Genomic DNA, 25,673 nt, shown 5'->3' on the forward strand with positions numbered 1-25,673 from the left:
GCAAGTCTCAGTTTTCCATCACTATTTCCTGCTGTAGAACAAAGTGAGAGTGTGAATCAAACATTGCCTACTAACGTTTATCTTCTCGCCCATTTAAAATGCCACGTAAATGACAGAAAAGGAGCAAAGCATACTACAGACTCACAAAGGTTCATAGCAGAAGAGACAGACGAGGAAACATATATGAGTGAAAAGGGATTTATGAGATCATTTCTCCGGGGGTAGGAGCCAACGAGAGGTTGAGATGGTTCAGTAAGTGGAGCTGTCAGGCAGGTTCCTATAAAGTGTGGGCTTGACGTAGGGCTGAAGGTGGAACTGGCTGAAAGCATTTAAAATCACTTGGAGAAGGGGAAACAGTGGCAACACCATGGTTTTTCAGTCCTCAAGTCCCCACAACTGGGTAGCAAATAAAAACCTACAAACATTACAACAAATTTACGCGATGTCCCAAAATACAACAGCCATGGAAACCACATAAAGATACTGGCATGTGTTCAGGGGTGGAGGAAAGGAGTCCTAGAGGGACGTCGAGTGGCCCGAGAAGAGAGCTGGAGAGCCGTTGGAACGCACAGCAGGCCAAGTTGGAAAGTGCCTTTCAAACAAAGGCTCTGCCCTGTCTGGGCTGCATGAGAGCGAGGAGGCTGCAGGGATGTCTGAAGGACGGAAGCAGTCTAGTCTGAGTGAGCTATTGCAGCTGGTTTGCCCCGGGTCCCTTCTAGGGCGGGGTCCCCCCAGAAGAGAAACTGAAGTTAAACCAACATTGAGCAGGACAGAGTGGGAGGAACAGTTGACCAGGACGGCTCGGCAGAAGACTGTTTTGAACAATTAAAAAAAAAAAACAAAAAACTTCTGGCCAAGATGGAGGCATAGATAGATACACTGTGCCTCCTTTGCACAACCAAAACGACAACAACAAATTTTACAACAAAAAACAACTGGAAACTGCCAGGAAACCGAACTGTATGGAAGTCTGATACCCAAGGAGTTAAAGAAGAAACATTCATCCAGACCGGTAGGAAGGGTGGAGATGGGCAGCCGGGCAGAGAGGACTAGTGGCAAGGCGGTGACTGGCAGAGCAGGTGGTCCCACATTCACACACAGGTAAACCAGGAGGAACAACTGGCGAGCAAGATAGACCACGCAACCCAGGGTTCCAGAGCGAGGAAATAAAGCCTCAAAGCCTCTGACTGAAAAAACCTGTGGGGGTTGCAGCAGCGGGAGAAATTCCCAGCCTCACAGGAGAGTTTGTTGGAGAGACCCACAGGGTTCTAGAATGTACACAAAAACACCCACCTGGGAATCAGCACCAGAAGGGTCCAATTTGCTTGCAGGTAGTGGGGGAAGTGACCGAGGGCCAGAGCAGAGCAAGTAGCACTGTTCCCTCTTGGATCCCTCCCCCACATACAGCAACCAATGAAGCCACGTGGGTTGCCTGACCAGGCTGATACCTAAAGGTTCTGCCCATTACTACGTAACAGGTGCGCCGAGAAAAAAAAAAAAAAGGCCCAAATGAAAAAATAGATCAAAGCTCCAGAAAAAATACAGTTAGGCCATGATGAGATAGCCAGCCTATCAGATGCATAGTTCAAAACACTGGTTGATAATCAGGATGCTCACAGAAATGGTTGAGTATGGTCACAAAATACAGGGAAAAGTGAAGGTTATGCAAAGTGAAATAAAGGAAAATGTACAGGGAACCAACGTGACAGGAAGGGAACTGGGACTCAAATCAGTGGTTTGGACCCGAAGCAAGAAATAAACATTCAACCAGAACAGAATGAAGAAAGAAGAATTCAGAAAAAATGAGGAGAGGTTTAGGAACCTCCGGGACAACTTGAAATGTTCCAACATCTGAATCATAGAGGTGCCAGAAGGAGAACAGGAAGAGCAAGAAATTGAAAACTTATTTGAACAAATAATGAAGGAGAACTTCCCCAATCTGGCAAAGGAAATAGACTTCCAGGAGGTCCAGGAAGCTCAGACAGTCCCAAAGAAGTTGGACCCAAGGAAGCACACACCAAGGCACATCATAATTACATTATCCACAATTAAAGATGAGAATCAAAAGCAGCAAGAGAAAACGAGTTACCTACAAAGGAGTTCCCACAAGACTGTCAGCTGATTTCTCAAAAGAAACCTTGCAGGCAACAAGGGGCTGGAAAGAAGTATTCCAAGTCATGAATGTCAAGGACCTACATCCAAGATCACTGTATCCAGCAAAGCTATCATTTAGAATGAAAGGGCAGATAAAGTGCTTCCCAAATAAAGTTAAATGAGTTAATCATCACCAAGCCCTTATTACATGCAATGTTAGAGGGACTTATCTAAGAAAAAGAAAATAAAAAACATGAACAGTAAAATGACAACAAACTCACAACTATCAACAACCGAACGTAAAAAATCAAAAACAAACTAAGCAAGCAACTAGAACAGGAGCAGAACCAGAGAAATGAAGATCACATGGAGGGTTATCAGCAGGGAGGGGGAGAGGGGAGAATGGGTGAAAAGGTACAGGGAATAAGAAGCATAAATGGTACGTACAAAATAGACAAGAGGGTAAGAATAGTATGGGAAATGGAGAAGCCAAAGAACTTATTTGTACAACCCATAGACATGGACTAAGGGGGGGTGGGTAAGGTGGGGGGGTATGGGGCAGAGAGGAATAAAGTAGGGGGAATGGGACAACTGTAATAGCATAATCAATAAAATGCATGAAAAAGAAAAAAGTTCTATAAACTCCTATGAACCATATTTCTCAAAGTTTAAGAAAACTAATTTTATTTCCAAAGAAACTGCAGTGAAGTCTAGATCAATCCATGGTATTGACACATGAACATCAAGGCATGCTTTTTGAAAACTGTTACGATGTGTACCTCAGAACAGACGAGGTGCAGCAACTAGCCACCGCAAATCTGTCCCTCATGCACAGAATACGGTGTCCCCATGTCCCAGAGACGGGAAGTTGCCTCTGGCCAGTGGGCACCAGCCAGGTCGGGTCATGTCGATGGACCCATTTTCAAGTCTACCAGTTTCTTCATTAACTCCGTCTCTGTTACCATGTTTTTGGGTTTTGTTTTTATTTCAAGCATTTCAATTCTAATCTCATTCCCATTCCTCTACTTACATCCCCCCATCTGCTCATGCATAATATTATCCCCCTTTCCCACGAGGACATATCCACCCTCGTTATTTTAAATTCCTCTTCTGAGATTTCCAGTATGTGGCTCACCTCTGAGTTTGGTCCTGTATCTTGTGTCTGTGACACTTTGCTTTTTCCTTGTTTTTGTGCGTCGTGTTGTTTTCTGATTGGGTGCTACCCACGCTGACGGAGAGCGGTGGTGACCGGAGGAAGTCATACCTCCGCCTGCAGCAGGCGTGCCTCCGCCAGCACCAGGTGGTTAGAGGGGGGCCTGTTAAACGCTGGTCCGGAGCTGAGCGCGCAGGGTTCGCTGCAGCTGCTGCGGCATCGCACGTGCACCTCCGACCTCAGATTCCGCCGGTGTGACCCTGCTGCTGGCCACGGGCTGTGGTGTCCCGGTCACGGTGGTGGTTCTTTTCGCTGTTGTTTTCTTCAATGTTCCTGCTCTAATCCTCCGTCTTCGGTCTTCCTCACGCAGCTGGGGCTCCAAAAGGGTCTCCACGCCCTTGACCCTCTCCAGCAGTAGTAGGCTGCTGTTGCTTGCAATTTGGTGCTTAATGGCCAGAAGCAGCCTTGAGGATGATGCTATTAGTAAATGCGTCAATTGTATTAAATTTTACAACCCACAACACAGTAAAAACATGTTCTTCCTGTTTCTCGACTCACGGCAACGCTGGCGACGCATTCAGCATTCCACGCTGTTCGCATTAGAGGGTTCCAGCTCCCAGGCTATCGGACCTCATAACGCGCACCTGAAGTCTTTCTAAACACGGTTTTTTGTGTGATGCTTGTTCACTCGTGGTTTAGGGGAGGCAGGAAAGTAATGGAAAGAACTGCAGTTACGCATCGGAAGACTTGACCTGCACGTAGTTCTGACTTACCTAAAACTCTAAGTGACTTTGGTCAACCACTGCAATTTTGTTGTGTGTGTGTGTTTTTTCTCACAAGACAGACATGAGGAGTTGACCTATAAGTGCAACCTCAGAAATTGCAACTTCCAAATTCTGTGAACCAAACACAGCCAACTCTTTGACTTGTAGCCACTGAAAGACTACTTCACAAGCTCCACAAGAGGGCAGCCCTTCCACATCACCTAATGTCTGAGGAGACATTCCACCGCCCTCTCTTTTCCTCTTCATGTTGGTTTTTCTTTTACAGATATACTTTTTAATTTTTATTGAACCTATTGGTGTGACATTAGTTAACAAAATTATATAGGTTTCACATTTACAGTTCATGTACGGTTCTACAATACATCACCTGTACATCGTGTTGTGGGTTCACCACCCCAAAGCAAGTCTCTTTCTGTCACCAAACTCCCGAAACCAAGAGTGGACTGGTGGTCACCAAGGTGGGGGAAGTGGGAACAGGCAGTTAAAGGTACACACTGGAGTTAACGTACTGTATCGTATACTTGGAAGTTGGCAGGAGAACGGACCTTGAAAGTCCTTACCACACACACCAGAAGATGGTAACTGCGTGGAGATGGATGTTAATTAGCCGTATTATTGGGGTGATCCTTTTACAATGTATATGTATGTCAGAGCATCACATCGCCCGCCTTCCACTTACACAACATCAGTTATATCAATAATGCCGGGGCGGGGGGCAGACAGTGTGGCTTCCACCTTCTCTTTCTAGATCAACTCATCACGGGGAAGCCAGCTGCCGTGTTGTGAGGACATTCAAACAGCACTGATGAAGAGGTCCACGGGACACACAAAAGGGGTGAGGGGCTCCCGCCAACAGCCAGCACCGACTCCCCCGCCACGCGAGTGAGCCACTTTGGAGGCAGACCCTTCCGAGGAGGCTGCTGGGATCCGGGCGAAGTCCCCGACGAGGTCCTGGTCCTGGAGAGTCTCCACTCCACTTCCTTGGGGGCCTGGGTTTCCCGTTCTTTGAAACATGACAAAAACCAACTGATGACCACATTCCCTCTGTTCCAAGTTCCTAGGACACAGAGAACTGAGGTGCTTTTTCAGACACCTGTCTCAGAGAACACCCACGCTGTGCCTCTTGACCGGTGACAGTGGACCACCCCCTGCCCGCTGGACAAGCCCAAGTTCCTGGTCCCCCAGGAGCTGACCGTGACCCCATTCCTCAGCATCAGCTGGTAGGGGACAAGGCACATGCAGGGGTGGGGCGCCATGTGGACCTGGAGTTCAGGAAACATAGGATCCAGGAGCATGAGAAAGAGAAGAATTTATGCTTCTTCATCTCGTCCCTTCAACTGTGCTCTTAAAAAGGATGCTCTCACGAATAATCAATTTTTAAAAGATTTTATTTATTTATTTGTAGACAGAGGAGAAGGGAGGAAGACAGAGGGAGAGAAACATTGACGTGAGAGAAAAGCATCCACTGGTTGCCTCTCGTACATGCCTGGACCAGGGACGGAAGCCCCAACCCAGGCATGTGCCGGGACCACGAATCAAACCAGTGACCGAGGCCTCACTCTGGGGGATGGCAGCCAACCACCTGAGCCTCACTGGTCGGAGCACGAATCGCCAGTGTTTGACAGGTGGCAATACCTTGCTAGCAAACCTAGAGAAAGTGCCAGCTCCCAATGTTGATGCGACAGTTGTTTTCTCCTTAATTTCAACACCTTACTGGTGTTGTATTTTAATTTCTGGCTTCAGATTTCTCTATGAATTTTCCAAAAGAAACTTTGGAAACTAGGCCAACCCCGCCCCTACCCCCGGTTCCAGGTGCTTGGAAAGTCCAAAGACAGCATCTGGCCTCTGACCAGTCTCCCCTGCCTGCGTGACCGGGAGGGCCTTCTCGGGTGGAAAATACTCCGTCCACCTGCTGGACTCCCTGGGCAGAGGGACCAGGCCTTCCCCACCGCCAGGGGCCTCCCACCCAGAACAAAGAAAGGCAAAGCAAAGCAAATGTCGCTGACTTTGAAAAACAAAGCTTGAAGGATGAAAGTTGTCACCTGCCAGCTAGACTCCATACAAAATGACATGAAACCCAAAGCAGCTGACGGTGGGGGGTGGGGGGTGGGCACATGAAACAGGGCCGGTGTGTGTGTCTCCTGGTGCTGGAAACGACCTCTCCAGGCTTCTGGCTGATGCAGACAGTTTCTTCAGAGCGCTCCCGATAATTTTTTCATGAGCTCTGCAAGAACATGCCGCAGCCTCCTCCAACCTGCTGCGGGTTCGGTGAATCCAGGGGGAACTGAAGGGATCAAAGGCTGGCTTAGATCCTCTCAGGCGACAGCGTGCTGGGGGCCTCGGTGGCTTCACCAAAAAGTGACTTTTGACAGCCTTTCCCGCTTCTTTCTGTAGAGGCGCCCCTCTGATTTTCACGGACTTCCCATTCTCCACCCCAGCAATTTTGAATCTCTGCATCAGTGCATTGAGCACATTGCTATTGGGCCCCCGTTACATCTCAGGCACTGTTCTGGGCTCCGCACAAAGGACGACGAACAAAGCAGATGAGAATTCCTGCCCTAAACATCGTCCAAGCCACAGAGTTCTCACTCCTGGGGACTCCTCGACCGTAATAAGACAAAGCCGGGCAGCAGAAGAAAAGAGATGAGGTACAAGTTCTGGCCACGAAAGCCCAGAGCAACAGCTGCACCTCAGCGCCACTGTCTGCCTTGCAGATCAGGCATTTGCTCACCATGGGAGGGCGGGGGAGGCTCGGGCTCAGAGCTGATGGTAACAGCGGCAGCACGTGCTCACCCTGCTCCCCAGGTCCTCCGGGGAGTGTCCGGGTGAGGAAAGGCAGCGGGTGTGGCAGCCCCCTGCTGCCCCCCGCCCCCCAGAGCTCATATCTCAGAGCTCTCCTGCACCCCTTTGCAGCACTGTGCGATCCTTATTGCTGAATTCGTAGCAAACACTGATTATCGGTGTAGCAGCTGATCCATCGTCTAGTCAATTGCGGGGTGACTTTGGCCCACTAGGCAGATTCTGGGGGATACTGAGTTGCCTAAACATGGAGCCCCTGCCGCATCCCAGGGAGCCCGCAGGAAGGCTTCCGGCACCCACCGGCCCCCACCGCCAGGGTGGGCGTGGCTGGCGAGCTGCCTCCTGCTGGGCCCGCGGACAGACGGGCCCTGTGTGGCTTTCCACCTCTTGTGGTGGTCGAGGCATTGGGGCCTTCTGAGTCTGCTTGTTTTTTTTTCTGTGTTTCTTTTATGCTCTGCTCCACCAGGTCAGTAAGTTAAAAGCTCATAGGCTTCTGCTTTAGAGCAAGTATCTCTGGCTTGTTAGTGAGCTGAACTGGATCAAGGTTGATAGTTGGAGGTCAAGGTCTTGGTAAAGTCTTTGGTTAGTTTGTTTTCTGTTATGCAAATGCTTGGCATATTAATCTTGTTATCTGAGCTTCTGGTTGACCTAACGGCATGATGTACACCTCCAAACTACTCATTTGATTTGATTTGTTCATTAAACAAAAACCTTTTCCATGTATTCCCATTACGTGACCACGTGGTAAAGAATGGCGACAGAGCAGGGAGTCTGTATTTGGTGATCCGGGAAGGCTTCCTGGAGGAAATGACATCTAACCCAGGCCTGAAGGATGGGTAGGAGCTATCCAGGCAAGGAAGGGGAGGAAGAGTGCTCTAGTCAGAGGGGACGACAGGATGTGTTGGAAGAATTGAAATGCACTTAGTTTTCAGGAACTCAGAGGAGCCCTCGGGTGAGGGTGGCAGGAAGTGGGGACAGAAGAAGCTGGAAACACGGCCGGAGGCCTTGGTCTCAGGTTAAGATGCTCAGACTTTATCTGAAGGTTAGATAAGGGCATTCAACATATTAAGGAGGGAGGTGCCATGATCGGGTTTTAGTTTGAGAAAGATTACCCTTCAGACATGCCCGGAAGGCGTTAAAGGCAAGTGAGATGATCAGATTTGCCTCTGAGAAGACCCACCTACCTAAAATGGCTAAAGGAGGTCCGCAGGTATGTAAGGAGGGTACCCTGGTAAGATCTGAAGGGGGAGGGTGACGGGTGACGTGCATCTTAAAAGAATCCCTCCTCTAAAGAAGCTTTAAAAGCCTAAAGGAAGAGGTAACCGGAGAGCAAGCAGAAACCTAAGAGTCGTAAGTTGTGATTCAAGACCGCCACCCATGTCCTTGCTGCGCTTCTTTTGCCAGCGCTGCTACCAGCCCTTGAGGCTGACTCAGTCCGGCAAGGCCTTGGGCCTTGACACCAGCCAAGAACCTGCAGCTTCGAAGCTCCCCTCAGCTCACCAGGAGCGGGGAGACGCTCCAGAGGAAGGCTCCACCCCCGCCGCCGTGGAGGCAGATGTTGAAGAGCTACAAAACGGTGCCTCTGGCAGGGCCCACCCTGGCGACGGTGGGGTGTCCGGGCCCTGTTCCAGCATCTTCACCCTGCTTGGGAGGTTGAGCTCCGGGAGAACTCTCCACAGCATCCAGCTGTCCGTTCAGGGCACCTTCGACATCATTTCTGGCGAAGGAGATCGGGACCAGCCCCTGTGTCAGGACTGTACTGACAATCTCCTGGAGCACCTGGACACCCAGCTCATGACCTCCGAATCGGATGTTCAGGCCTACAAACGCCGGTTGGAGGGAGTTGACGAGGACCGGAGGGAAGCACTGCAGGAGGAGCTGAAGGACGCGGAGCTGGAGGAAGCGCGCCTGGCCCGGGAGCTGGAGGAGACGGAGAAGAACCGAGAGAGAGCAGCTGCGGCTCTGGAGGCCGCGGAGGCAGAGACCGAGCTGCTGGAGCAGCAGGAAAGGCAGTACCAGCGTGACTACAGTCGGCTGCTGTGGCAACAGCTGGACCTGTCTGACGAGCTCCAGAGCGTGGAGAACCAGCTGCGGTATGCCCAAGCCCAGCTAGCCTGGCTGGAGAAAACCAACGCCTGGAGGGCCACGTTTGAGATCCGGGATGACGGCCCCTTGGCCAGTATCAATAACTTCAGGCTGGGCTGCCTGCCCGCTGTCCCCGTGGGCTGGGGTGAGATCAGCGCGGCCTGGGGGCAGGCCGCCTTGCTGCTCCTGGCCCTGTCTCGCAAGGCCGGTCTGCAGTTCCGGAGGTTCCGGCTCGTCCCCTGCGGGACCCGTTCCCGTCTGCAGCATTTAAGCAAGGACTCCGTCGAGCTGCCCCTGTTCTTCCACCAGGGGCGGGGCGGTCCCTCGTATGGCGAGTTCGACCGCGCCATGCTGGCTTTCCTGGACTGCATGCAGCAGTTCAAGGAAGAAGCCGAGCGAGGTGAGGAGCCCGGCGTCTGCATGCCCTGCCGGATGCACGCGAGGAGAGGCCTGATCGCGGAGCCCGGGGCCAGCGGGGAAGGCTACTCCATCAGAAGCGAGTCCAACACGGAGGAGCGGTGGAGCGAGGCCCTCAGGCTCGTGCTGACAAATCTCAAGTGCAGTCTCGACTGGGTCTGCTCAAGGTATTGTCAGAAATAACGCGTATTTCCTCTGTGGGAGAGGGGGCTCTTGTCTTGCTGTAGAATATTTTATGTGTGAAAGTCTTAGATCAGTTGTGAGACCGAAGAATATAACAGGTCTATCCCTGTGAGTCATAAACGGCTACACAGATGGCAATCTAAGAGGAAGGAAAGGATTGCCCCGAGCAGACCAAAGCCACTGCCGTCTTCCCCACCTGGACAAATTCATGGGGCGGCCAGGACTAAATCACAAAGCGATGGGGTGAGGGGGTGCAGGCGGAGGTGAGAGGGAAGGGTGGCAGAGAGAGAGGTGGAGGTCTTCGATGCTTTTATGAGAAAACGAACTTGGGCCATTGGGGCTTGTGGTGGAGCTTTGGGAGGGGGCTGTTCACAGATGTTTTCATTGAATGCACTGGGGTGACATCTGTTAATAAAGGTAGAGACTTCACACGTACAAATCTGCCTGTTGCATTGTGTTCACCAGCCCAAGTGTCTGTTTACCCCATTTACCCGCCCTTTGTCCTCTGCTACCGCCCCCACCCCTCTTGGCCTCCAGAAATCACCATGCTCTTGTCTGCCAGTTGGGGTTTTGTTGTTGTTGTTTGTTTGTTTGTTTGTTTGTTTTTTGCTTAGTCCCTTCACCTTTTTTACCCAGCGTTCCCCAACCCCTGCTCTCTAACAGCTGCCAGTCTGTTCTCTGTATCTGTGAGAAATTTTTAATTTTTTGCTGCCAATGCCCTGTGAAGGGTCATGAGGTGAGCCCCTAGGGAGAGCTAAAGATTTTTTAAAAAGTTAGCAAGAGGACTTTAAAATGCAAATTGTGTCAAGGCAGGCATGTGCGTCTCCTGTGCTCTCAGAACAACACCCGAATCCCTGCCACGACTGCAGGGAGGTGAAGTTCAAGGGTATGGCTGGAAGGGCTTGCTGGGCTAGTCCACTCAAACTCCGAAAAACCGCACTCTCAATGTCTTTACCTGGAGCCAAGAAGGAGAAAAATCGGGCCCATGAAAAACGTGGCGGACTGGAAAGCACACGAACTACCATCGAATGGGGTCAAGGGCTTTGCAGCGGCAGCCGGTTCCAGCCTGCCACCCCAGCTCCCTGCGTCCAGCTTCTCAGGAGAACCTGTAGGTCCGGGTGTTGTAGGCAATTCCTTGTTTTTTAAATCGCAGCAACCAATTACACTATTTTAAAACATTTTGAGTCAAAAACCATTCTGGGCCCACGTTGGCCCTTGGGCCAATTATTTGAAACCTGGCTGATTTCACGTGCCTGAAAACCAAATGAGATAATGCCAAGGAAAGCATTTTATCAGAAGATCCTATAAGAACAATGTTATTTTTTTTTCTCGAATAAGTGTAAGGAGGAGAGGTCTCTGCTCTCTTGGGTGGGGCACTGGGAAAGCTAATCTTCAGTGAGGTTTGGCCCTGGATCAGCAACTTGCAATAAGCAAGATACCACACAACTCCATGATCTCACTGAATTTCTTTCTCGTGATGACAACCTTTAAGATATACTCTCTTAGCAACTTTCAAATACACAGTTCAGAGCTAACTGTGGTCGCCGTGCTGTGCCTTACGCCCCCCAGGACTTAGTTTATCTTATTGCTGGAAATGTGACCTTCAACCAGCTTCTCCCACTTCTCTCGCCCCCCGCCCCCAAGGCCTCTGGCAACCATCGACCTGTGCCCGGTATCATTTAGCTCGGGTTTTGTTTTGTTTTTGTTTTTGTTTTTTAGTTTTCACACGCAGGTGAAAAAAGCAATAGTACAGTAGACACATATGTACAGACTTTACATTTGAAAAATGTATCTGAAAGTTAAGAAAAACAAAATCCCAGCTCTCCGGCTGTCACTTATAAGCCAGATTCATGGGAACTAGGGATTTTCTTTAACTTCCTCTTCTGTCACATGGAGGTGATAGCACTGATCTCACCTAGTTGTGGGGATTCAGTGAGAGTATTTCAGTGCTCAGTGAAGTACTGGGCACAGTTTGCTGCCATTACTGTCACCGTAAGCATGAAGATACTGTAATCATCCTTGTCCTGAAAACTGTGTATACTTATATGACTTATGTGAATGTGTTTATGTTGTAAATTTCTGCATAGGGAATTTCTGAGTGAGTGATTAGGAATACTTTTTCTAATTTAATCTTCACTGTGTTTTTTCCATTACCACTTAGTCCCCTTACATCCCCCTCCCCCCATTTTTTAAATTATACAAAGTTTACCATGCATCGTCCTACACTGATTGCAGCTAAACCCAGCTGAACAACCTGAAGCCAGGAGCCCGAGTGCAGGCCTTGTACCGTATGTGTAATTACCTAAAATAAATCAAGCTACAAATTGTTCAATAAAATATGTCCTATCCGCCTGCCATGACCAATGTACCTTCTTCTTTACCTGGAAGGCCAGGTTCAAGTTCAGAGTTCTTGAACGCCTTGAAGTTGCAGACTTTCCGTGTGGGTTGCAACGCGGCCCGTGGGCCATGTCCCTTTCTCTCCCCACCCCGGCCCCACTCCACAAAGAGCCTCTCATGATTCCGTGTGGACACATAGGTTTCAAGCTGCACCCGGAGCCCCGCCGTCAGCCTGCAGCTGGCCGCCCCTCCAGGCCGAGGTTGCACCCCTGCACCTGATCCGCACTCTCTGGGGACCAAGGGAAGCAGGCTCTGCAGTTCCCGACGAGAGCAGTGAGCCACTAGCACAAAGAAGACAGGGTCCCCGATTGCTGCGTGCTCTAGAAGCGGAGAGGGGCACGGCTTCTATGTGAGCCTGTCTTCCTAACCTCGAGCTCTAAAATGTTTACTAATCTACTGCATGAAAAAAACTTCACTGTTGTTTCTACTGGAATTTCTAGAACCATTATTAAACCTTTGGCATTTACAGCCCATTTAGATTTCCTCTCTTGTGAACTCAGACCATTTTTACCTATTCTCAGGGTTCAGAAATGCCCAAGAAGTAGTTGTCCAATACACATCGCAAGCCCTCAGGGATTTTAAAGTCCTAAGCAAGTAAGTGGGAATCGTCCAAAAGCTCCTGCCAGTAGGAGGGCAGAGTGGCGTTTGATTGGACCACACACCTCCAGGGGGCTCCACTTCCACTGACTACACGGGGAATGGAAACCCCTGGAAGTGTGCAGCTTGGCAGCTCTGGATTAAAGTGTTGGGTGAAAAGTTGCTAGGAACAATAGAAGAGTCTTACTTGACGTGAACAATAACGAAAGGACATCTGAATAGTCAATCAGCTCAGAATGCTTAGCAGCTGAGGTGAGGAATGCAAAACGATCTTCACAAAGGGAAACACACCCTTCAAAGCCTTCCTGCCGCCATGGCAACCGGAGCTCACAAATGATGCAATCGTAAAGGCAGCTGAGTGTGCGAACAGGCACTGTTCCTATGGAGCTGGGCTGGGTGGGGGGCGGTGAGGGCAAGACTTCGCCAGGAGGGAAATGGAAACCGGGCGAGGGAAAATGTTCGCTAATCTTGGTAACAAAAATAAGTTCAGTCACAGCTGTTCGCTGTGAGAGGAGCGAAAGGGGAATAGCGTGATTTTACTTGTGCATGATGTCTTCCCCCAGCAGTTATTAAAACACACTTCTCCGTTGTTCCTTGAGCACCACACTGAGGGTGCAGTCACCTGCTTTATGGGCACTGCGGTCAGCTGGGTGACTCATGAGTAGGAGCGAGAGGAAGAAAACATTCCCCAGCAACTAACTGGACGTCGCACTAAATATCGCAAACTTGTGTGAACCCCAAATCCTCCTGTACCAAAATTTCTCTAACTTTATTCAATGAAATGTAACAACTAGAGAAAAGTTTTCTCTCAACACGGGTGCAATGACATCGATGGGTCCATCTTGGTGAAGGGTGTGGGGAGTTCTGTGGCCTACTTTTGCAACGTGTCTGTACATTTGAATTCGATCCAAACACAAAGTTGCAACAAAATAATCAGAGCCCCTGGTGATTTATGAGGCCAGGGCTTTCTGGCTGTTGTGTCCATTGCTCTGACTCAGTGCCAAGTCCAGGGCTTTGCCCACAGTAGGTGCTCAGTCAGTGCTTGTTGAGTGACTAGTAGGCTCTCAGTGAATGGTACCAAGTGTTAGCGAGTGAGGCCAGCCATTGCCTCTCACTAACAGGACCGGCTGAGCAGCTCCAATAGGTCCTGTATAATGGCACATTCTGCTACCTTTCACAGACCACCTGAGGTCCTGCAGCCCAAGTTAGGGACTTGGGCAGCGGAAACCTGAAGGATCCCAGAGAGGGGAGTCACCAAAATGGACGAGCACTGTTTAAAGGTCTCTCAGCTGTTCCCAAAGCCCAAGTTCTTTTGTCCACTGAGTCTTAGTGCCAGACTCTAAAGCTGGAATTTTTTTAGAAGTACCAGAACACAGAATGTCAACTATAATTGAAAAATAAGAAAAGAAAGTAAAATGTTAAATTATAAATATAAAAATGAAATGTTTGCGGTAGTTTTTTAAAAATTTCAAAATACTGCTGAGAGAAATTAAAGAAGATGCAAAGCCCTGGTTGGCATAGCTCAGTGGACTGAGCGCGGGCTGAGAACCAAAGTGTCACAGGTTCGATTCCCAGTCAGGGCACATGCCTGGGTTGCAGGCCACGGCCCCCAGCAACTGCACATTGATGATTCTCTCTCTCTCTCTCTTTCTCCCTCCCTTCTCTAAAAATAAATAAATAAAATCTTTTTAAAAAAAGAAGATGCAAATAAATAGAGAGATTTGTTTTTTAAACAAAATCCTCCCAGAAAATAAATGTGGCCTCCATTGGAGACTGTCCCGTGCAGGGAAGCCCAGCAGGCCGCTGCCTGACAGTAGTAGGTAGTGTTTGCTTACTGCTTAATCTGTCTTTATTAGGCATTATTGAAGCTCATTACACACACTGACTTGTTAAATTTCCATTAAGTCTGCGAAGTAGGTGCTATTTTTATCTCCACTTTTACAGACCAGGGCTCTGAGGCGTAGAGACTTTTCAGGAACTTGACCAAGTCATGGAGTGGGTGGGGAAACATCATCATTCACCTCCCAGCAGGGCGGCTCCCAAGTCCGTGATAAGGCAGGACACGTCCCCAAATACAGCAGGGGTATATGCATTGGTATGCGCGTTATTTTGAGCTGAAGGCAACTGAGAATTGACAGACACAGAAACAGCTCTCTGTGCTTCTTTACCTGCCTAAAAGCAGGGAAAAAATGTCCCTTTGGGAAGGGATCCCCTGGGCGCCCACGAGGAGAGCAACTCCGATTGCCCGAGGCGGGGAGACGAGTCTGCACAAACAGACCTCACGAACATCACCCTGGCTCTCACGAGTTTCCCCAGGTGCAGGGTGGGGCGAAAGCAGGTGTGCAGTGCCTTGTCTGGAAAATATGACAGGAATGAATCAATAATAACACGAGAATAAACTCTGTTTCACATACTCACAGCTGTAAACCTGCTTCTGCCCCACCCCGCATTTCCCAGTCATTCAGGAGTTGTCGCCCCCTGGAGCCTAAGCGCCTTTCCTGTGTGACGACCCCACGTGTGACCACGTCTTTGAGTTTCACGACTGTTCTGTGAACAGCCCCCTGCGTGTCAATATGAATAAAAATTGTGTGCCTTTTCTCTTGTTTAATCTGTTTTTATTTTTATTGTATTTTAAAGGTTTTACTATTTTTAAACTTTTTATTCATTGATTTCAGAGAGAGAGAGAGACATTGATTTGTTGTTCCACTTATTTATGCATTCACTGGTTAATTCCTGACTGGGGATTGAACCCATAACCTTGGTGTATCAGGACAACACTAACCAGCTGAGCTACCTGACCCGGGCCTGTTTGTCTTTGGTTAGTTCAGTTCAAAGGCTCCCAGGACCTGGACCTAAGAGAGCAGAGGAAAAGCTTTCCTTCCTTGCAGCAGTAACGGGAGCCTACATCACAGAGGGACTGGGCAGCTCACCCGACCACCTGCTGGTCCAGGAGTCAGACACCCAGTTCCCGGGTGCCAAACCAGCATGAAAGCGCTTTGGTGGTAGATAGAAAACAACCACAAATGAAAACATACATCAAACACAGTTTAAAAACAGCCCCCTCCCCCTTGGATTCTGTTTTCACAGCCCTGGGTTTTCTTGTCACTGGGAAGAAAGTTCCTGCAGAAATCAAGGTGGGGTTCAGTCACTGGCCCCACACACCCCCCTCAGACTGGCCTCCTTGGTGTGGGGGGAGGAGTCTGCTCCCCGCTCCTCCCACCTGCTGGGGCTGGGCTGCCCAGGACACAAGCCCCACACCAGGTTCAGGTGGTCCCTTCCCAGGCACTCCTAGGGGCCTCAGGCTCTCCCAGATTCTGCATGCTCTCTACCAGCTGCCCAGCTGGATGGGAATCTTTCCCGCCCTCTAGCCCGAGGCATGTCCGACAGAGGCCTGCCCTGGGACTTCCTGGGCCACAGTCACAGCTAACTCAGAATGTAGGTGACACCTGTAAGCCCTCACACACCAGTGACGGCCAGCAGGGCTGCAACCGGAACACTCTTGGATAAAGCAAGACAGGGGCCATTCTAGGCTTCCGGGCCAGGGGATCTCCAAGCATGCGGTCACCTGACCTGCGCAACAGGTCACCTGGGGACCTGTTAGAAGTAGTCAGGCCACTCCCTGAGTTTTCTGAATCAGAAACTCTCAGGATGAGGCCTGGGAATCTTGTTTAATAAACCCTTCCAGGGAGGTTAAGGAATGCTTAAGGAGTGCCACTAATCCACTTAGGTCCCTCCTCCAACTGTGGCCCCGTGGGCAAAATCCAGCCTGTCACCTGGCTTTGTGCATACAGCTCACACACTAACAATGGCTTTTACATTTTCCAGTGGTTGGGGGGAACCTATAAATAAACATGATATCTCAAGATATGTGAAATGTTATTTTAAACTCGAACATTGGTGTCCATGAACGAGGTTGTATTGGAAGACAGCTACGCCTGTTCATGTACTCGCCGCCGCTGGCTGCTTGGAGCTGGAAGGGCAGAGCCGTGTCAGAGAGTGTGGGACCCAAAGTATTTACCATCAGCCCCCTTTGGAGAAAAAGCTTGCTGACCCCACGTGCTGGGCGATGAAACCCACAATGTCTGCTGGGGTGCGGCAGCTGCCAGCTGCTCCCCAAACCCGGGCCCTTTTCCCCAGGGAAATCGGCACCCCAGACATCATGCGTGGAATCCATTTCTGTGCCACGCAGTTACATTAGCTATGTCTCTAAAAGATGCTAAAAAAGGCACTGGGATTTTTAAAAAGTTTCCCAAGGCCCATCCAGTCCCACATCCAAATAAGTAAGTCTGGTTGTCACAGCCCCCAAACTTCTGCCTTCCTCGCTGGAAATGGTTGCCAGCTACACCCAGCTGGTGCTGACCTATGTCTCTGCAGGGCAGGCAGGGGGCCGGGAGGCTGCTCTTCTCGGGCTGACTAGGAGCCTCCACAGAAGGAGACAAGCGCAGGTCCGAGGAATGCAAAGCCGGGCTGGAGCTGGGACCCACCTCAACTCCGCTTACAATGAAGGGGAAGCCAGGAGGAGAAGCACCATTGGCTGAAACGCACTGGATACCCCGGGCTCCGGGCACAGGTGTGAAAACTCCATGAAACGTAAATAAAGTATCTGCCTGCAGCTTTCTGTCTAAGGAGTAGCCGCCCAAGAAACGAGGCCAGGCGGGGAATTTGATCCCGGAGGGCTGAAGGTGACATGCCGTGGAAGTGAGGGTGTATCCGGCGTCCATCTGGGCATCATGGCCGGGCTGGGCTGTGAGAATGAGAGGACACAGTGCTTTTCTTTTTCAAAATGAAATAAATCATTTTTTAAGTTTTATTTTACTTTTCATTAAGAACCAGGAGCCAACGGGGTGTTGCAAGCCCGAGGGGGGCGCATTTCTGCAGTGGCAGGCTGTGGGCGGCTCCAGGGACACAGAATAACGTTCTTGCCCGTCCACGAACTGTGGTCTCCTGGGAGACACACCTGTGTAAATGAAACGTTTTAGAAATTTAAATTTGATATTAAGATTTTTAAAATGAGTAAACTCAAGAGCAAGGTGCCTCAAATTTGGACATGCAGGTCCCCAAGTAAACCACCCCCAGCCTTCCAGACACGTGGACCCAGCCTGGGTTACAGGGAGTCTGGGCCACCATGGGGTGGGGTGGGGTAGGGTGCAGTGTGGGGACAGCGTCCCCCAGATGAGGGCAGCTCAGACAGAAAGGTCAGCTGTCCCAAGGCCAGTGGGCAGGACAGTCGTGTCTGTTCGGGGTCCTGAGTGAACGTAGGACTCCTGCAGGTGATGCCTGAGAAGAAGACTGGGTTCTGGAGTCTGACCCAGCAGTGCTGAATTCCAAACATTCTCCTTCCCGGTCTGGTGACCTTCCTTAACCTCCCACTGTAACCGGAAAAGACACTGGCGTTCGGGCTGCCTGTCACTACCAAATCCAATAAGCAATGACAGCGACTGAATCTTTTATAGGTGCTTTATTCAGATGGCCAGCGATCCTGAGAAGATGGCGGGTTCATACCCTAACAAACCATCTTCCCCTTTTCTTTCCTGGCCAGATCTTTTATAAGGGGGTTGGGGGAAGACAAACGGGTTGGCGAAAGCCTTGAAATTCCAAGGGGGAGGGGTAGTTGCCTGGTACGGATGTCTCCAGGAGGTAATCTCTAGCCAGCACCCCAGAAGGTCAGCTGCTTTTTCTCAGGTGCCAGATGGGTCTTATCTGTAGTTTCTGAAATAAAAACTTAACATACATGTTACTTGCTAGATTTATGGCTATTTACCTTAAGCTAAAATTTTCCAAGTCTGAAGCCCCCTATCACCATCTCTCAATTTCTCATCTCTAAAACAGGGATTATGACTGTGCCTACTTTGTAGGATTATTGTGAGGTTCACCTAAAACCTTTCATGGAAAGAGCTTACCTTGTTGCTGTCAGGAAGCATTCAGTATTAGAACTTGTGGGAGAGGAAGAAACTGCCGCTACCCTCCAAGTTCTTCCAGCTGACCTGGAAATTAAATCTACAGGAGACAGATTAACAAGAGAAGATAACCACAGTTACACATATATGCATGAGACCCCCAGTACTGAGAACGTTGGAGAGCCCACGTGCAGGAGAGGTTCAGGACAGGAAGGGGACTCGTCTGTAAGATAATCTCAGCTGAAGATGAGGCCAGGCGCCTGGGGGGCTTCTAAGTGCCATTGCAGGACCCTAAGGAGCCCGGATGTTTAGTAAATAGAAGCTTGCCCTGCCTTATGGGTGGGTCGAGAGAGGTTATCTCTGATCGCCTCTTACTGTGGGACAGGCTCCAACTCAGGTTCCCATAGGTCCTGAAGGGAGGGGCAGAAGCTTCCCCTGAGCCCAGGGCCAATGTCGCCTTTGGCTCAGAATGATCTGCGGACCACTGAGGCACCTCTTGGGTGTGTCCAGAGCTACTCAGAAACCCAGTTTTTAGGTGGTTCCTCCTGAAGAATGAAGGGAGGGGCAACTCTGCTCCTTTGGTTCCACCCCCACCCACACCCACCCTCCCACCCACGGACCCACACCCTTCCCCCAAGCCTCATCTGGTAATTCCTTCAGGGGGAAATCGGAAAATCACTTTTTCTCAAGTCTTCGGAACTGCCTGAAAATCTAAGCGTATACAATCACCAAAAACACTGTAGTTGTTCATTCCTCTTCCCCTTTATTGATCTGATCTCATGATCTGAACATCTGGGGTTTGTTAGTATTTGTGCGAAGGTGTTTCGGACACCGAAGTCCTGGCCCATTAATTACGCCACCCACCACCCCCCTTGTTTCCCAGTGTCTTTGCTTCTGCTCTCCTGTTCCAGCAACTTCCCCGTCATCCTCAAGCCAACAGGAATCTGTTCGAACAAGTAGATTCAAAAAAGATGTTCGCTGTCTTGTTAAAGATAAACTGAGGCGTGTGAAACATTTTAAGGGTTTATTTGAGGAAAAATCAATTTATATGGAAATGCTTAGGAATGTTCCACCAACAGGGGCTCAGGAAGATGCTTTTATAGAGAAAAGGGGGAAACAAAGTAAGAAAATTGTTGATGGGCTATAGTTTAAAGCCTTAGCATTTTGATTTTGTAATCCTGAGACATTTCCAGGCTTAGATTTTGGGATTGTTTGCATGGGTCTCTAGGATATCAGAGCCACCTCAGGCGAATGGTCTCCTTGTTTAATTTAAACAGTCTTCATAATGCTTTCTTCATTCATACATTTGTTAATTCACACATGCAATTTTAACTCATATTGATTCTGCCAGGCAAGGTACTAACTGCAATCACTGACACTGTGGCGTGTGCAATAAAAAGGTATGAACAAAGTGTATACGCAGGAAACGGGGCTGGGGGGTGACAGCCACCCATGCCCGGGGTGGTAGGAGCCAGCTGGCCTTGGTTTTGAAGATAAGCTGGCAAAGTTTGGGACCCCAAAGCTGGGCGAAGTGATATCTGTTCAAACACACTGTGCAAGACTTAGCATCTGCAGCCCATGTCTGAGCCACACATGGGGTTACCAGATTTAGAAAATAAAAAGAAAAAAAGGGGGGGATAAAGTAAAGGACATGAGTTAAATTAGATTTCAGATGGATGACTTTTTTTTTTTTTTTTACTCTAAGTATGTTGGGTGCAACGTCTGGGACCCAGCGTAATCCAAACCTGAGGCTGGTGTGCAGGTTCCCGGGCTCGGTGCCTCCAGGAACGTTATTTCATGTTCCTTTCTCTTGGCTTCTTCATCCTTAAAGTAGGAATAACAATTTTAAAAAATAAGAAATCTTTCACGAGCTTAGTGAATACTGACTAAAAGCTCTAAAATCACTGTTAATCCCAAATAAATGAGTGAAACGGATTAAAACGGAAGGAGCCCAGAACCAAGTCAAGGGGTCGCCTTGAACCTTGAAGGACGAGGAGTTGGTCCCTAGAGGGAGGGACACTCCAGGAGTGAAAAAAACATGAGCAACGACACTGAAAGGTTGAAAAAAAAAAAAAAAAAGAGTCAAACTGGAAAGAATGAGCCAGTGTTTGAAGTTATTTTTTAATATATTTTATTGATTATGCTATTACAGTTGTCCCATATCCCCCCTTCACTCCCCTCCCCCCTGCACACACCCTCCCACCCACATTTCCCCCCTTTAGTTCATGTCCATGTGTCATAGGTTCTTTAGCTTCTACATTTCCCATACTATTCTTGCCCTCCCTCCATCTATTTTCTGCCTACCGTCTATGCTACTTATCTCTGTACCTTTTCCCCTCTCTCCTCCTCCCACTCCCCTGTTGCTAACCCTCCATGGGATCTCCATTCTGTGGTTCTGTTCCTGTTCTAGTTGTCTGCTTAGTTTGCTTTTGTTTTAGGTATGGTTGTTAATAACTGTGAGTTTGCTGTCTCTTTACTGTTCATATTTTTTATCTTCTTTTTCTTAGAGAAGTCCCTTTAACATTTCATAAAATAAGGACTTGGTGATGATGAACTTCTTTAACTTGACCTTATCTGAGAAGCGCCTTATCTGCCCTTCCATTCTGAACAATAGCTTTGCTGGATAGAGCAGTTGTTTGAAGTTTTTGACAGGAAGTGACAAAGAGGCGGAATGAGGAGACAAGGCGACATCTTTGGAGGCCGACACAAGGGGTTGCTCCCAGGAAAGATGTGGCCTTTAGAGGAAACCATGCCACTTAGATTCACAAGACACCGTCCGTGTTGTGCTTAGCATCGGGGCTGACCGTTTTCGCCAGCTGAACATCTTCCACCCCCCATCCAGGGCGCCCTGTTTTTCCTATCGTTAGTTTGGAAGCTGAGTCAGTTCTCGGGAGAGTCTGGGCCACAGGCCCCCACCCTCATTCAGATTCCCGTTGCCCCTTTATCCACGAGTCCATGCCGTCAGTGCCCACGTGACAATACCACTCCGGGAACTGAAAAGCCATTCTAATACCATACATAGCTCAGTGTGTGAGAGGCACAGTGGTGGCTAAGCTTTCTGAATAAAGTGATTGTTAAAAGACATCATCTAAGGATAAAATAACATTAACATCCGGGACTTGTTATTAGAAATTCTCTACTTTTATCCGTTTCCCGACTTCCTTTCCCACAGGGTGGTCTGGGGTGCCCACCCACCAACCCTGTTTCCCGAATCCACCTGGGCCGCTTGCACCTTTATGTCTGCTCACCCTTTTGGCTAGAGCTAGCCTCTCAGAGGTTTCTGATACACCCATTAGGAACTTTGCATTTGGGGTATTTATGTTTACAGGCAACAAACTGCTTGGCCATCTGTACCTAATGAAGCGGTGTTGGCGCCTCCTGGTGGAACTTTTCAGGTCTGCCCTCAAGGTCAGCGGAGACAGGTTTGGGCCGGTGGGAGTTTCCGGGGCAGAGGAAGCAATTCAGGTATAGTCCTGTTAGACGGAAACGTGTTGCCTTTGTGATTTTATCACTGTGTTGAAACTCACACAAAATAAATGATTGGAAAATCTTGAAACTAAAGGTGTGCTGACCTTTCGACAACAACCTGCTCAGAAGGTCTTCCTGTTCTGAAGCACAAACCGGCGATTCTTCAAATGGGGGCCCCAGGCCACAGGGGAAGCCCCTGCTTTGGAACCCAAGCCTGTCTGATGACAAAGCCCGGCTCTTCCCAGGACACCGCACTGCCCTGGGTCAGCGATGGGCTCCAAAAGCTGACACAAGCTGGGTCAGATGAAGGACAATGACCACTCTTTCCCAGGGCAGCGAGGCGAATGCAGCCGCGGTGCAGGTGCCGCCTCCCCAAAGGCCTGGACCAGTGCGTCTCAAAGACCAATGTGCTTGTGAGTCAGCCGGGGGATCTCGGTAAATTCCAGGTTCAGATCCACTAGTTTTCAGAAGGAGCCTGAGCTTCTGCACTTTTAACAAGGCCCCAGGTGAGGCTGCTGCTGGCCTGCAGACCCCATGTGGAGTCTAGAGTAGTCTCCAGACCTCCAGACCCGCGGTTCTGAGATGGAGGTAATTTCAGCCCCTGGGGGACTGTTGGCGATGTCTGGAGACATCCCTGGTATCACTGCTGGGGGTTGGGGGCAGTGCCACTCGCATCCAGTGGGCGGAGACCAGGTACACTGCTAAACATCCCACAGTGCACGTGGCAGCCTCCCTCCACAAAGAATTATTTGCCCAAAGTCAACTGCATGGAAATTGGGAAACCCCACCCTAGACCTAGTCTTCTGTGACTTGGACCCGTCTGCTGTAGGAAGCAGCAGATGCTGCTTCTGCTGTAGGAAGTCCTCTAACCTGGAGAGAGTTTCCTGGGAAATAGGTACGAACACACAACACACACTTCGAAATCATCTGCACGTATTTTCTTCACACAAAAGGTAAGTAGCATGGGGAAGACCAGTACCAATGGAGCTGTGACCTTGAACACCAACACGGACACCTGTAGGGAACTTTGTGTTAAACTCCTCCAGCCGAGGACTTGGCAATGCAAAGTCAGTGACTCCAGCAGACTTGGTAACATTTTTCTTCATATCCCATGTAGGACCAAAACACGAAGAAGATGAAGACAAAGAAGAAGAAGGAGAAGGAGAAGGAGAAGAAGAAACTTCTTTCCACTGTGATTTATCTTCCACAATATCGTATGGTAAAGTTACAACTGTTAACCTACAGTTGGGGGTCAGCAAACTTCTGTACAGGGTCAGATGGTAAACACAGGGGTGGGCAAAGGTGGGCTTCCAGCTGTGAGTATGTAGAACAATTTATTCTTATATTATTTATTTTTGTATTGTTTGTATTTATTTTCTTATTAGTATGCTTATTTATTTGTATTATTTGTCCTCTTATTATTATTATCTCATATCCTTACTTATGGCTTATCTTATAGGTAATAATGGCTGGTAATTTGACTTACTTTTGCCGCCCCCCCCCACCCGATCAGGCCTTGCAGGTATAAAGCCTGTCATCACAATTATTCAACTGAGCCACTGTAGCCCCACAGCAGCCGGAGATGATAATAGTAACCAATGGATGGGGCTGCATTCCACTAATTCTTCACTTACAAAAACGGGCCCCCGGTGGGGCGCCCCCAGGCAGTGGTTTGCTGACCTCCGGTCTAGGCAGCTAAGGAAATCTGGGGTCAGCTGTAAGCCCTGTGTAAGCTGGGACATAAGCAGCCACACTTTTTATCTGCCCCCTTTGGTTTTCTGGGGTGAGGAGAGGATGACGAATGCATCGCAACAGGCACCGGGGACAAAAGGTTCCCCTGCCTGACCTCGTCCCTATGCAAACAACTGCGGACGCAGTCCACTCATTCCATTGTCTCCCTCTGAAGTCCACGCCGGGGCTCGCTGATTTATCGCCCCGCATTCGTCGGCCACCTGAGATGTGCTCAGCATTGCTGGAAACCACACGGAATCCAAGAGACACAGTCTCTGTTCTTACGGAAGTGGGGGTTATTATGGTGAGAAGACAGACAATCACAGCAAGTTCAATGTCCATGGATGCATTATTTACTTATTTATTTATTTATATCGAATTTTTATTGCATTTTCATTGCCATGTAGTACCCTTATGCCCCTCCCCCACATGACATTATTTATTAAAGGCACATGTGACAATTGGTTAGGCATGTGGAAAAAGTGGAACCTGGGTACTTCTGTTTTCAAAATAAATTCCAATTGGTTCAAACACTTACATGTAAACATAAATGAAATCATAGTGCTGGAAGTAAACACAGGGAGGGTTTATGTATTTTTTTATAATTTGGGGGTTGGGAGAGCCTTTCTGTTAAGACCATGAACCTCATAATCCACAAAGGAAAAGGTCATATAAGAATAAAAGGCATTTCCATGAGAAAGTCTGCCATAAACAAGATCAAAAGGAGCTGTGTAACTATTTTTAATACACACAGCAAACAAAGCGTTAATGACTGAATTGTACAGACTTGTAAGAATCAATAGGAAATGAGGAATTGCCTACAAGAAAAGTGGTCCTAATTTACTGTGCCCCAAATTGCCAATTAATTCTAACCACTCGAGCAGAGGCTAAGAAAATAAAGCGAAAAATCTGGACCAAAACCGATTGAAATTCATCACTGTCACATGGGTCAGCTTCGGACTCGGCTCCTTGGATCACATGCTCCCCAGCTGCTCCTTCGGGGGTGCTCCCTGCTGGAACCCTCGCAGACACGGGCCACGTGGAGCCACTCCAGTGCCCCCCGCCCCCCTGCTTCAGCTGTGGAGGCCGTGAGTCAGCCCAGCCGGAGTCAGACAAGAGCATTAAGAAGCCTTCAGATGATTTCAGCTCCCAGCTGTTCGGGTCACTCCCAGCCTTTCAGTTCTTCCAGGCTGAGTCCCTGCAGTGCAGGGCAGAGACCAGCTGCAGACACGGTGTATTTGTGTGTGTGTGTGGGTCTGTGTGTGTATGTACACATGTGTGGACTCTAAAACCCTTACCCAAGGACCCCACAAAAACATAATGAAGTCGTGAGGATGTGACGCAATGAGTTTCAGCGGGTTGGTCATAGTTGAGCAGAAAAGCGAACACTGCCCATCACCACCAAGGCTGCGGGTGCCACTGGTCTCCAGCCAGAGGCTGACGTAGGAGGGAAGCTACTCAGGAAGGATCTTGGACGCCACACAGAACACAACAGCTCACCCAGCTACCACCCAGGGCAGGACCCCTGCACTTGCAGTGAGATGACAGTCTTAGATGCCCGGTTCGAGGAGGACCAAAGACATAGGGAAGGCTGGGGGGAGGGCCAGCGCTGGGCACCGCTGTCAGGTGCATGTCTGTACCACTGCTGCCAGCCCAGAGGCCCCACGGCGATTGCTGCCACCGCGCCGCGCTGCGCTCTGTCTGCCCCGTGGGCCCCGCTCCCTACCCTGGGCTCCGGGGCTCTCGGCTGAGCCTGCAGAGTCACTTCATCTAACTCGGGGAGCCCAGCAGAGGGCTAGGAGCGTGGCTTCAGATCCCAGCAGACTGTGTGGTGTGACGCATACAAACGTTTCTGACTGTTTAGGCCTCAGTTTGCTCATCTGTAAAATGATATTAACCGCCCAGAGCTGTGACGGGGCGGGAGGGGAAGTACAGTGATGGCAAAAATGCCTGGCACACAGCCAACACTCACATGGGTTCAATTACTTTGTATTGAATAGTTACAACTTCGGCACAAATCTGCGAGACACAGACAAAAGAATACAAGGGAAATAACCGAGACCAGTG

The 25,673-nt window shown here is 49.4% G+C and overlaps 1 protein-coding gene across 1 annotated transcript; it reads left to right on the forward strand.

The window, feature by feature from the left end:
• Positions 1-8,208: 8,208 nt before the first annotated feature.
• BECN2 (beclin 2) lies at positions 8,209-9,516 on the forward strand. The gene has a single exon (XM_045859334.1). It carries the CDS (start codon positions 8,209-8,211, stop codon positions 9,514-9,516), a length of 1,308 nt encoding a protein of 435 aa, XP_045715290.1.
• Positions 9,517-25,673: the final 16,157 nt, after the last annotated feature.

The sequence above is a fragment of the Phyllostomus hastatus genome, unplaced genomic scaffold, assembly GCF_019186645.2.
Source record: "Phyllostomus hastatus isolate PE091 unplaced genomic scaffold, TTU_PhHast_1.1 phas_contig_148, whole genome shotgun sequence".
In the NCBI taxonomy this organism is placed as follows: Eukaryota; Metazoa; Chordata; class Mammalia; order Chiroptera; family Phyllostomidae; genus Phyllostomus; species Phyllostomus hastatus.